Below are 14,081 nucleotides of genomic sequence, written 5' to 3'. Positions count from 1 at the left end.
TAAGTGTCGTTTAAATTATCTCATAAATATTTTGGGAAATTTTGATTATTTGGAATTTACTAATATCTAACAATTCGACGAATTTAATATTTGGTGTAAGACATATGAAATAGAATTAGTCAAATCATTTTGAATTCGCTTGATAGTCCAATAAAAACTGCACTATTTCTAAATGATGTATCAATAGTAAAATTAATTCAATATAATTTCCTCTATTTACTGAATTAGAAGATTCATCATCACCACGGAATACGAGCTTCTGGATTCCAAGAAAACATAATATTTTCAATATTTCTCTATTTAATTTGACTTTAGAATTATGCTGTTCGATTGATATTTTGTGCATCGCATATTTTCAATATGATTTTGGCCAAATGTTTTAAATTGAATCATCGACTGCAAATGAGCGGTTGATTCTTCATGCCATTTAACTGCTTTGAAAAATTATTTATATCCGAAAATCTTTTATCATATCAAACATATTTTTCCACTGGGAATAATAGGCATGACGAACAATATAGAGAATTAGAAAATTCACATCCAGTGAGCCATTCATATTTTTCATATTTATCGATAGAAAAATTACGGATGCAAGTTTTGATTTCTTTTTTTAAGTTTTGTAAAATTGGTTTAGGTCTTCCATTTTCAATAATAAATTTTTTAGCATCAAAATTTCTTGAGCTAAATAATAATGTTAATAAATTTTCAATAATACAATTACAATTATAAACATTAATAAATAATTTTAAACGAAAAATATTTTATTTTCAAAAAGTTAGGAAAAAATATTATATAAAAAAATTTATTTCTTTTTTATTTATTAAAAAGATAAGCATTTTTTTATTTGCTTCCCCAATGCTTATTTTTTAATGGTAAAATTACACAATACCATGGCATGATTTTCCCTTTATTTATTAAAAAAATAAGCAATATTAAATTTGCTTCCCTCATGTATATTTTTTTTTAACATAGTAAAAATAATAGTTAATTTTTTAACTTAGTAAAAATAATAGTAACCTTTTTAACGTAGTAAAAATAATAGTATTTCTTAATATAGTAGAATGATATTAATTTTTTACGTTAAAAAATTATATTAATCTTTTTAGCGTTATAAAAATTATATTAATCTTTTTAATGTTATAAAAATTATAATAATTTTTTTAACGAAGTCAGTTTAGTTTATTTAGCATAGTACAAAGATTATATTAAGTTTATTTAAAAATTTTGTAAGAAACAATGCTTCCCTTGCTTCTATGGACGCTTCGTCACTGAATTACATAGCCACACAAATGATGTTGGTTAATTTGCAGTCATAGCCATGACACTCACTGTATTAACTTATATCAGAATTTATTATGCTAGATAAATTGATAAAACAAAAACACAAAAAATCTTTAGAATAAATTATGCAAATGTATTGAAGCCTTAAGGCATGGATGCAATATTAGAAATGAAACACTGTGTAACTATAAAATAAGAACCAGAGTGATATGATAAGAAATTAATTAAGATTTTATATATTATTGTCGTACCACCTCTAGTTGGTATATTCAGAGTTCTTAAAAGATCGAATCAAAAGATCGACGATCATGGATTCGATCGCAAATTTGTCAATTTTACGAGATTTATGATTCTGACTTAAATTGAGGATCGAGATCATTTTGTTTAAAATTCGATCCCGATCTTCTTAAAAATTAATTTTCTTTCTTTCTTTCTTTTAAAGCAATAAATAAAATAAAAATTTTGAAAATTAAATTAAAATATTATTTTAAAAAAAAATATCTATCTTCATATTTTATCAACTTCCATTCCACCATTTATTTTATAGATATATTTATTCATTTCCTAAATTTTACGAGATTTAGAGCTCTTACAAGTTATTTAATATAAATTTATAATAATATATTAATATTTATTTTAATAGGTAAATGTAAATGTCCATTATAGATTTAGAAGATTCTATTGCTTCTACTATTGAAGTAACAGCAGATATAAGTGAGAATGAGAATCTTTTACCATTTTTGAAATTACGTAAGTATTTTACTTTATGTGAAATGGATGAAAGCAACTCTTATAATATGATCAGCACCAAATGCCGTCTCTGTAAGAAAATAATATCATCTTCCAATATCATCCTCGAACTTAAAGAGACATTTAAAAATAATTCTTTTAAATTTTTTTTATTTGATAATCTTAATGTCAACATGCTTAAATTTAATTTATTACATTCCTGAGTTGAGCAGGTCCTACAGAAATAGAATCTAGATACAGATTCTTTATAAAAAAATATTTTTTTATGCAATTATTTTATATTATCAGATATCTGCAAAATATATTAAAAAATTGCAAAGATCTGGCAAATTTAGTAAAATATTTTTTAAAGGCCAGTTCTACTAAACCTCTGATATCTAATAAAATATTAATGGGCCTTTGAAGACATTAAAAATTTATTAGATTATTTGAATTTTAAGCTAATATTTTGATTAATATTCTTTGTAAATAAATTACAATGTTAATTTCTTTGTATATTAAGTATTAAGTTTACATTTAATCAATATTTATGATATGACCCAAATATAAATAAATACCATACAGATGATGTGCCAGACTTGACTGTAAAATTTAAAAGGGTTAAGTTTTGCAGATACTTGATTTGATTTATATGAATAAAATGAACACTTATTTAATAATAAATTAATTATCATTTCATAATATAGATTTCCTTCACTATATGAAGACAGTAACATTTTGGCAGCCATGATTCACCCTAAATTTAAACTTAATTGGCCTTATATTAATCTGCCACAAAATATGATGGTAAAAGAAATATTAGTTGCCCATTTGGAAAATATGCAGGAACAACCATATGCGGATACCTCAAATGAATGTATTGACATTGATGCTTTTTTGGGGAAAATACTGTACAAAATGCTTGTTCCGTTAAAATTTTTTTTTATTCAAATGATGATTCCATGAATATTTTTAATACTTATATTAATTTAAAAAATATATTTATTGAATACACCTTTGCCATCAAGCGCTCCTGTTCAGCGCTTGTTTAGTAAAGCTAAACATGTTCTAAATGAAAGACGCGGATGATTAAATGATGATAATTTAGAAAAAATTTTATTATTAAAAGCTAATTTTAATTATAAATAAATATATTATAATTGTTATATTTATTATTCAATTACAATAAATTTCTACCATATTTAATTTATTTTTATATTAGTTAATTTTGCATCGGTTATATTATATTATTATTCAATTACAATAAATCTATAACATATATTAGTTAATTTTGCCTCGGTCAGAAATTTCCTTCAGAAATTTAAATAGAAAAAAAGATCGTGATCGGGATTCGATCGTTTTAAAAAGATTGGTTAACAAGCCTGGGTATATTATATCTTAAAATAGTAGTAGTTTGTAAAAATATCAAAAATATACTAGTATTAAAAATTTAACTCAAAACTGTTTTTCAAATAAAAAAAATAGCTTTCCTAAAAACAAGTAAAAAAGAGAAGAAAAGTTATCTAATTTATTACATACATTCTGGGATAAATAATAAGATGTTAAATTTTTAAAAATATTTCTAAATAAATAGATGGCGTTAAATATTTAAAAGCAATTTATTATTTATATTTATTATTAAAAGCATTTATTAGTAAAATTTATTAAAATTAACTGTCAAATACGTCTGTAAAAGTGCTATTTCACCTAATATTTTATAACCAATTATTATGTTTACTTACTTTTTATAAATAAATCTCTTATACTTATTTGGATTAGGACCTTGAAAATAATTTTAAGAAGAGGCACGGTAATTAAATTTAAATATCAATAATATATTTGATTAGTGATTTTGATCTCGGCTAATTACAATTTAAATTTGTTAATTTTCAATTAATATTTATTTAATTAGGATTATATAATAATTTAAATAATAAAAGTTAATAAAGCTCCAACTGTTAATGCTAAATTTATATTTAGTGAGTGATATAAATATTCTATTTTTAACACAGAATTTGATTGCAAGCTGACATAGTTGTCGTATTTGTAAATACGTGAACTTTTTATTTTTTTTTTACGCGAAATGCCAATCAACCAATTAAAATAAGGTTGATTGGATAGAAAGATTAGATGTAATATGATATATGTGGATTTTATTATATTTTTAATTAATTAATTTTTATAAAAAATTACGGATATTTTTTTTATAAAGAAATGAATTTTATTTTGAATAAAATTTTTGGATTTATATTGTAGTTTTATTTGTCTTTTGATTTGATAATTTCATATAATTCTTGACGATTCGTTTTTTAGAAAGTTTGGTTAAGTTTCTAGGATTTGTTTGGGTAGATTTTAGATTTGTTTTAGTTTGTGTTTGTAGGTTTTTTTTTAGTGGTGTCTTGTGACGCTGATAGTTTCCTAGGAGTTATTCGGTTTAGAAGGTAAAACAAAAAATTTTTAATTATATAATTTTTTTAAGAATTTTTGACTGCGCATTTGTACTAACCATTATACGATTCTGATAGAGAAGTTTTTATTTAAGGTGCTATATTAATATTTTCTACAAATATTTAAATTTTTGTAATTGATTATTAGTATTAATTAAAAAATTTATGAGCAAATGGTTTATTTTTTTAGGCCTAGTGGGGAGCATAGTTTTGGGGATAAGGTTCTCTTTTATAAGGATTTGGGTTATAAAGTTATGTATAAGAACTTTAATGAATTGGATTTAGGTAAACAGTTGATTACTGTGGGAATATTATTAATGATGTATTTATTGATTATTATATTGAAATTGTTGGTAAAAAGGGGTACTGCGGTACTGGCAGGCATGTATTGCAATTGGAAGAAGGACACTGCAGTGTCAGATGTTTATAAAAAGAAAATGGAGGAAACGTATTTTATTTTAATATCGGATATTTATGGGAAGAAAATAGCAGACTTGGAAAGTAATCTAAAAGATGTTTTAGAGGAAATCAAGGCTGGAAATGTTGGGGAGAGGTCAGATAGGATCCTCCTGGAAATGAAAGAAATGTTAGAAGCCATCAATGCGTTGATGAAGGAGAGCAAAGGTCCGGTTAAGAGCCAGGTGGGTGATATAAATATGAATAAGAAATTTAATGATTACGAGGAAAATAAAGGAGTGTCAGGAAATAAAAGATTTGTTGAAATGATCATTTGCCATCGTTGCGGATGGCGAGGACATAAAAGGGATACCTGCATAGTCCCAGAGCAAAGGTTTAAAGATGGATTTCCGTTAAAGAGACCTGAAATAGGAAATGCTAATGTAAAAATGGTTAGTTTAAATGGGGCCAGATTATGTTTTAAATGTAAAAGGCCGGGACATGTAGCTGTGGACTGCATGGAAGTATCACGAAATTCGTGTTGACTATATGATTGCAAGGTGAATCATATAGGAGTTGGGGCTCCGAGAGTTCGGAAAAATGTGTATAATAAAACATTTAATATTATTAGTCGAAATGAGGGAAATGATAGAATTAAAATAAGAAATCATTCTTGTAATTTCCCTGAGAGGGAGGTTAGTCGATTTAGGTGGGAACAATATCCGAGGAATATTGTTCGTTATTCTTTTAGAAGGGATGTTAAGAATTTTATTTGGGAAAGATGTCCCACAAATCTTGTTAAAAGAAATATAATTGTCAGTAATAAAAATTTTAATTCCGAGTTGAATTTAAGGGGCAATGAGAATGCCAATGAAATTATTATTTTAGATAAAATAAACGCTGATTCTCCGATTAAAACATATGATATTTTAATGACGGAAAAATTAGATGGACCATGTTTGTGTCCGAGGGTTAGTTTGAGGATTGATCATAGGAATATAGAAATGCTATTTGACACCGGGGCTAGTATTTCTCTAATGTCGCAGGAGAATTTTTATAAGTATTGGCCTGGGGGTAAACTAGAAAAAGAGGCTATGTGTGTCAGGCAGTTTGATGGGTCGGAAGTCGCTGTGTTGGGAAAGGCTAAATTGGGGGTTAATCTTAATGATACTATATTTTTCCTTGATTTATGGGTAGTAAAGGAAAATGTTAAGACTGTTATGGGGTGGGATTGGATTACCAAGCTTGGTCTTCCCAATAATTATTGGAATATTTTTAATACTAGTGATAATGTAATAGTGGATGTTGGAGAGAATGAAAATTTGGATAATACCGATAATAAAATTTGTGAAATTTCGGAGGAGATGATGGAGAAATCGAGCAAGTTGGATTTTAATGATGAGGGGAATGAGAAGCAAATTGTGGCCGGGGGAAAAGAGGATTGAAATAAGGTTAATCAAGCTATTCCTATTCTAGTAAGGCAGTATGGCATTATTTTTGATGAAAAATTAGGTTGTTTAAATGATTATCAAGTTGATGTTCAACTGAGGGAGGGTTTTTCACCGATCTTTTTGGCTTGTCGGCGAGTTCCTTTCGAATGGAGGAAGGAGATCAATGAGGAATTAGATAGATGGGTGAAGGACGGCATTATTATTCCTGTGGGATATAGCGATTGGGCAACTCCGTTAGTGCCTGTTAAAAAGGCAAATGGTAAATTGAGACTTTGTGCGGATTTCAGGGTCACGGTAAATCGATGGGTGGTGGAGGTTAAATATCCATTGCCTAGGATTGAAGAGATTTTGGCTCAGTTGAAGGGTGCGAAATATTTTTCCAAGGTGGATTTTTCGTCGGCGTATTTGCAGTTACCTTTGAGAAAGGAAATCCGTAAATTATTGAAGATAACGACTCCAAAGGGGTTGTTTGCGTTTTGTAGATTACCATTTGGGTTGAGCGTGTCTGCTCCCATTTTTCAACGGACCATGGCGTTAGTTTTTCAAGGATTGGAAGGAGTATTTTATTGTATGGATGATGTGATAATTACTGACGTGACGCCGGAGCAGCATAATCAGCGTTTGGAGGAAGTGTTTAGGAGAATTCGTGATAAAGGCTTGAGAGCTAGTAAGGAGAAAAGTGTTCTGGGGGTAATGGAGGTTGAATATTTGGGTCATCGGATTAATGGAATTGAAGTGAAACCTTTGGATAAAAATTTGAAGAATATATCGAACATGAAACGGCCTGACACTAAGGCTGAGTTGCAGTCTTTTTTGGGTATGGTAAATTATTACCATAGGTTCGCGGAAGATTTTGCAAAGGTTGCGGCGCCGTTATATGATTTATTGAAAAGGGGAATTCATTTTGAGTGGAAGGATGTACAGCAAATTGCTTTTGAAATTTTAAAGGAAAAAATTGGAAGGGAGCCGGTTCTGGTGTGTTTTGATAATGAATTGGAAATTGTTTTGGCGGTAGATGCCTCAAATAAAGGAGTTGATGGTGCGTTATTACAGGTAATAGAGGGCTTGGAGAGACCCGTATTGTTTTTCTCGCGTGTTTTTCGTGAGGTGGAAACCAGGTATTCTGTGATTGAACAGGAGGCCCTGGCTGTGATTTTCGGGTTGACAAAATGTCGTGAATATTTGATTGGTAAAAAATTTGTAATTTTTACTGATCACAAACCGTTAATTCGCTTATTTCGGAAAAACAATCGGGAGTTAATGATGTCTCCCCGGTTACAACGTTGGTTGTTGTTGGTGGGCAGCTTTAATGTGGAGATCCGATATCGTTGCGGTAAAGAGAATTGTTTGCCTGATAGTTTGTCCCGATTAGGATTAAATGAAGGAAATGATGAAGGGAACAATAAGGTTCGAAACAGTGAAAAAGCCCTGGTTTGTTCGCTTTCGCATATGCTCAAAGGGGGTCCTACCAATTGGGAGGATCTTAAGTTGAGTACATTGAGAGATAGAGAAATGAATAGGATAAAGTTATGTGTAATGGGGAAAAAGACTTGGGAGGAGGATTGTAAAGTTTTTAAAAAGGTGAAGGAGGAGTTGTCTGTGGTAGATGATTGTTTAATGAGGGGTAATCGTGCCGTAATTCCGTTCAGTGCCGTAATTCCGTTCAAATTACGGGGTAAAATTTTAAATTTGTTACATGCTGGACATCAGGGTCAGGGGAAGATGAAATCGTGGGCCCGTGAATATGTTTGGTGGCCGGGTATGGGAAAAGAAATTGAAAATATAACAAGGAAATGTGAGCCGTGTAATTCGTGCGCGACGATGTCCCGGAAGGAGGTGGGTCAGATATGGCCCAGGTCGAGAAAACCGTGGGAACGCTTACATGTTGATTTTTTCGATTTAGATAAAAGGTCGTATTTTTTAGTAGTAGATTCGTATTCGAAATGGATAGAGTACGAGGAGGTACATGGATATACCACGAAAATTGTTGTAAGATAATTGAGGACATTAATGGCCAGGTTCGGATTGCCGGATACCATTGTATCTGATGGAGGACCTGCCCCTGCCTTTGTTAGCGAAAATTTCAAGCAGTTTTGTAAAGAGTCTAGGATTCGACACATTTTGACCCCGCCCTATCATCCCAGCTCAAATGGTCAAGCTGAGAGGATGGTAGCAATTGTTAAGAATTGGATAAGAAAGGCCGGCAATCAGGGGAATGGGGTGTATTTGGCCCAGTTGTATTACCTCAATTCTAGGAATAAGGAGGGAGTGACACCTGCTGAATTGTTTTTGGGTCGGAGGACTAGGGTTCCCCTAGATTTTCTAAGGGCCGAGAGTCACGAGAAGGGAGTTTTGGAGGACCGAAAGATGAGGTTTGAAGTTGGAAAAAAAGTATGGACTCGTTTGTTTGACGGGAGGGGCAAGAAATGGGCCAAGGGCATTGTTGGGGTAAACAGAGGTTCAAAGTTGAATTTGATTCAATTAGAAATGGGCGGCACAGTTATGCGCCACAATGATCATATACGACCGCGGGAGTAAATCTGAGGTACCTCATATGATAATATAAATATGAAAATATATTAATATAAATAAAATGAAGGTGCATCCCGAAGGATTAGACTCGTTTCCGAGCAAATATATAATGTGTAAATGAAGGTTTGGGTAACATATTGTATGTGGGAATGGGAAGTTAAAGGATCAAATAGGAGAGGGGCTCATCTTAAAGTGGTGAATATATATATTTATGCAAAGTTAAAGCATGAAGGAGTAAAATGTACGTGAACGGTCGGTAACCTTTGTGTTTGAGTTTATGTATTATTATATGATGGTATTAGAATTTATTGATAGATGTTTATGTAAGAAAGTGAAATTGAATAAGGAGGTTATCTAGGTAATATTACGAGAAATTGAAGTATATGTATGTATATGTAATGTTAAGTTAAACTGGTTTAATGTTCCGGCTGTCGGTAATAAACAAGGAAAAAAGATTGAAATTGTGGTAATATATGTATTGTAAATGAATAAAAGTGTAAAAAAATAAAAGGAATAGAAAAGTTGTAATTCATTTTGTGAATACATTTTTGTTCATAGCCTTATAGGGTAAATCACGGTTGTTGAACATTGGTATTAGTACTGGGAAAATATTTTTTTTTTAAACAAAAAAAAAAGATATAATTAATTAAAAAGTTTTATTTAAAAAAATTTGTTTTTTTGGTTAGCACGTGCGACGTGTTTGAGTTATTTAGTATTAGGAATACATTTGTATAAGAGGACTTAAAATTAAAAAGTTTTGTTTTATTTTTTTTCTCCCCCCTTTTTTTCTTGTTTATAATTTAATGGTCCGTGTATGTGTGGAAGGCCGTAAAAGGAAATATGAAAAGTTTAAAATGTGTTTATGTTTCGGAATGCAATCATGAATTGGTTTTGTTTTTGTGTATGAAGTGTTAATTTTTTTTATGAAAATTAAATTATAAAAGTGTTTATTTAATTTAATTTTTTTTGTAAAAGATTTTTTTTTTTAAATTATAAAATTGTTTATTTTTTTTAAATTCCCCAAAAAACTCGTATTAACCGATTACAGTCTTAACAAACTCGTGTCAAGTTAATTATCAAGCCAATGCTCATGAATTATCGTTTAATCAACTAATCGGAGCAATGACAACCACCCGGCTATATTTATCTACGTCGTTGATTTGAGCAGTACACGAAGGAATATCACAGTTCCATCAATGATTAGTCAATGAACATTCTTTATTATGAATGGATATCGCAAAAGAAAAAAAGGAAGCAGGAAACGTAGCAGATGATTTGACAAGGATTTTATTATCACCGGCAAAACAACTTAATGTTAATGTGTAAAATAATATTAATGACGATTCTGAAATTGAATACTTTAGGAAATAATTGTTCCTTTCGGATTGGTGTTTCTCATAGTTATATCCACTATCACAATGGATCATTCACATTGAAATTAGCTATTTTTTTGAAATATTCAAGGTAATCATGATATTATTGAATTAATTATATAAAATTGAAGGACTTTATAAAATTTTATAAATTTGTTATAGCAATTTGATTGATCATGCAACACCGTTATATATCGATTATTTTTTTAACAAAAATATATATATGCCGACATGCCATGAGCCCATAAAGGGGTGGCATGTCGTATTTGTAAATACGTGAACGTTTTTTTTTTACGCGAAATGCCAATCAACCAATTAAAATAAGGTTGATTGGATAGAAAGATTAGATGTAATATGATATATGTGGATTTTATTATATTTTTAATTAATTAATTTTTATAAAAAATTACGGATATTTTTTTTATAAAGAAATGAATTTTCTTTTGAATAAAATTTTTGGATTTATATTATAGTTTTATTTGTCTTTTGATTTGATAATTTCATATAATTATTGACGATTCGTTTTTTAGAAAGTTTGGTTAAGTTTCTAGGATTTGTTTGGGTAGATTTTAGATTTGTTTTAGTTTGTTTTTTTTTAATAGTGAAAATATAATTTATAAGATTAATCTACTCTAATAGTTAAAATAGTATTCATTTAAGAATAATTTAGATAAACTTATTAATTTTTAAATTATAAAATTAAATCTATATATTACTCAATAGAATTATAAAAGAAATCATTCAGTGCGCAATCGAAAGAATTTATTTTTAGTTCAAGGGGATATTAAGGAGCCATTAAAAAAAAATTTTTGCTTCAGGGGGCTCGAGCCCCTGCGCGCCCCCCCCCACTAGCGACGCCACTGTCATTTTAAAATTTAATAGTTTTTATAAAATTTCTAATTTTTATCTTCTTTCTATCCTCGATATATTTTGCCATTGGTTATTGTTGTGTCTGTTGATATATAATTGACATTTATGAACATTTTTTTAAATGGATTTCAAAAGATAATAACAATTTTTATTCTTTGTTCTTTTAGAATTTATCATATGATTTTTTTATATTTTTGGAAATAAAGGAATTTGGGAAATTATCATTATATTTAGAAAAGTCTTACCAATATAGAATAATATATTTATTTTTAAGTTTATGATGCTTATTTAATTTAATGTTGAGATTATACATTTTTATAATATTGGTGTATGTGTTTTTTGAGATACGAAACCTGGGTTATACAATACATTGAAAAACCACTGTACATAGCCATAATAATGAAATAAATTATATTTTTATGAAAAGTATAAAAAAAATAAGATAGAAGATAGAGAAAAATTGGAATAGATGGAAGGGGAAAAGAAAAGAGATGAAAAAAGAGAAATTTAAATACAATATGTTTTAAAAAAGATTTGATGTATTTTAATTTTAAATATAAAAATATTAATTAAATTATATGAGATAAAAATTAGATATTTAGTAATTGATGTTATATTAGAAATTTTTATGAATTTAGAAATAATGGAAAATGAAAGGATTTTATAGTGATTAAAATGGTTAAGATATTTTGATATTTAGAAGTTAAATTTTGGATATTTAAATGATTTATATATAGTTGAAAGAATTATGAAAGTAAAGTTAATGTAAATTTAAAAGAAAATTTGGTTCCATTTAAAAAAAGTGAGAGGTGTGAAATTCAATTGTTTATTTTTTAAAAAAAATTTCATAAGTTATTTTAAAATTAATAATTAATATTTAAATTTTAGCAAATAAAAGATAGGATAGAACGTAAAGTATGCGTTTAAAAGGTTATCAATTGTCTTAATTGAGTGAATTAAAATAAGTAATAACATAGGTTTAGATTATATATTATTGTGATAAATTTTTTTTGTACCATTGGATATGGTTGTAATGATTTTTGTACCATTGGATATGGTTGTAATGATTTTTATATCATTGAATATGGTAGGGTTATATTAATTTTTGTGTTATATATTTTGATTTTAGTTTTTAAACCCAGTGATTTAATAGTAAATTTTATTTTGGAAACATTAAGACTCATTTAATGGCGTTATAGGTATTCCATCATAGGAAATTAAGACCTCATGTTATGCAGGACAGAAAATTGATATTTAACTTTTGGGATTATAATTAGCATGAATAATTTTTTTTTGAAATATAATGTGAAGAAAAAAAGGATTATGATAATATGGATATTTTTTTAAAAAAAAATGAAATGAAAATTATGGATATTAAACATTTTGCTAATGTTTAAAAAAAAATGAAAAGAAAATTATGGATATAAAATGTTTAATGATAAAAAAAGAGTGATAAATTAAATAAAAAATTGAATTATGTAATGAAGTAAAAATATGCAAATTTCAGATATAAAAGTTTTACATTAAACATGTGCTAAAGATGAATTGATAATCAAGAATGGGCCATAAATAGTTCAAATTTTTAAGTAGAAAAATAAAGTGTAAAGGTTATTGATAAAAATATTTTTGATTTTATATGTATAAATGTGGATTTATATATATGTAAAGGATAATAATGGAGGTAGCCATTAGATAATATTAGAATATTTTTATGTTTAAAATTTTGATTAAAGGTTTATATATATACATGCGTAATATTATATGTATATATATATATATATAAATATCTTTGATTTTATGAATATAAATGTGGATTTATAATAATGGAGAGAGCCATTAAATAATATTATAATATTTTTATGTGTAAAATTTTGAAAGTTATATATATGAAGAAAATTGGCTATTTGATAATTTAGACCCACGGAAAGGGGGAAAGTAGTGTAGTTCATCATATAATAAAATTTTGTTAATTAGTGTTGAATGTTGATGGATGTTATTTTATTATTTATTTTGGCAATTGATTTATTTTATTTTATATTATATCAATTTGTATTTAAATTTAATAGGTGAAAATTTTATATTAACATTTTTTTTATACATCAATTTGTATTAGTTATTTTTTTTTTGTTTAAAAAAAAGATATATAAAGAGATAAAAAAATGTAATTGTTTTTGAAAAATAAAAATGTAATTTATCATATAATAAAATTAAATTATTATAAGAAAATAAAATAAAATTATAACCAATATAAATTATGATGATAATCAAATAATAAATGTGGATCTAAATTCAATTCCAACAATTGGAATCAGAAATTTTGTGTTAAATATTTGAAATGTAGGATTATAATTGATAAGGAAGAAGTGTATATGGAATGTTAAAAGAAAAAATAAAGAATACATTTTGGATGTAATTTAAAAAAAAACATTTACTGACTTACTCTTTGTAATATTCTGACCAATCAACTACAATGATTCTGTCCAATAAAGTACAATGATGCTGGATAAATGATACCAAGTTTAAAATAGAATGATCATGACTGCCAATGATGCAATGGATCAATCAAGCTATGACTCATTACCCATTAAGATTTAATGATAATCAACAGCACAATGACTATGTATAGTTAAGAAAAAATGGGTAGCAACAGCTCAATGAAAATTATGTATGGTCAAGAAAAAATATGCAACTTCCTGGAACAGAAAAAAAAAATTTAATGAAAATAAATAATAATAATTTTTATATTTTTGTTGATCATTTAGAATTTATGTAGACATTTACTTTGATTATATATGCGTAAATTGTATTTTTTATTACCCCAGTTTGATTTCTCATGAAAGGGGGGCGTGTTGTGTCTGTTGATATATATTTCACATTTATGGACATTTTTTCACTGGATTTCGCAATAAAGATAGATAACAATTTTTATTCTTTGTTCTGTTAGAATTTATCATGATTTTTTTTACATTGATTTTGGAAATAAAGTAATTTGCGATATTATT

The 14,081-nt window shown here is 27.6% G+C and overlaps 1 protein-coding gene across 1 annotated transcript; it reads left to right on the top strand.

Moving 5' to 3' along the window:
- The first annotated feature begins 8,314 nt into the window (after nucleotides 1-8,314).
- Nucleotides 8,315-8,842, top strand: LOC135922073 (uncharacterized). The gene has a single exon (XM_065456495.1). The coding sequence runs from the start codon at nucleotides 8,315-8,317 to the stop codon at nucleotides 8,840-8,842; it is 528 nt and encodes a 175-aa protein (XP_065312567.1).
- Nucleotides 8,843-14,081: the final 5,239 nt, after the last annotated feature.

Source organism: Gordionus sp. m RMFG-2023, chromosome 1 (assembly GCF_954871325.1).
Source record: "Gordionus sp. m RMFG-2023 chromosome 1, tfGorSpeb1-WG-v2, whole genome shotgun sequence".
Taxonomy (NCBI): domain Eukaryota; kingdom Metazoa; phylum Nematomorpha; class Gordioida; order Chordodea; family Parachordodidae; genus Gordionus; species Gordionus sp. m RMFG-2023.
This window is presented reverse-complemented; position numbering and strand designations above follow the sequence as displayed.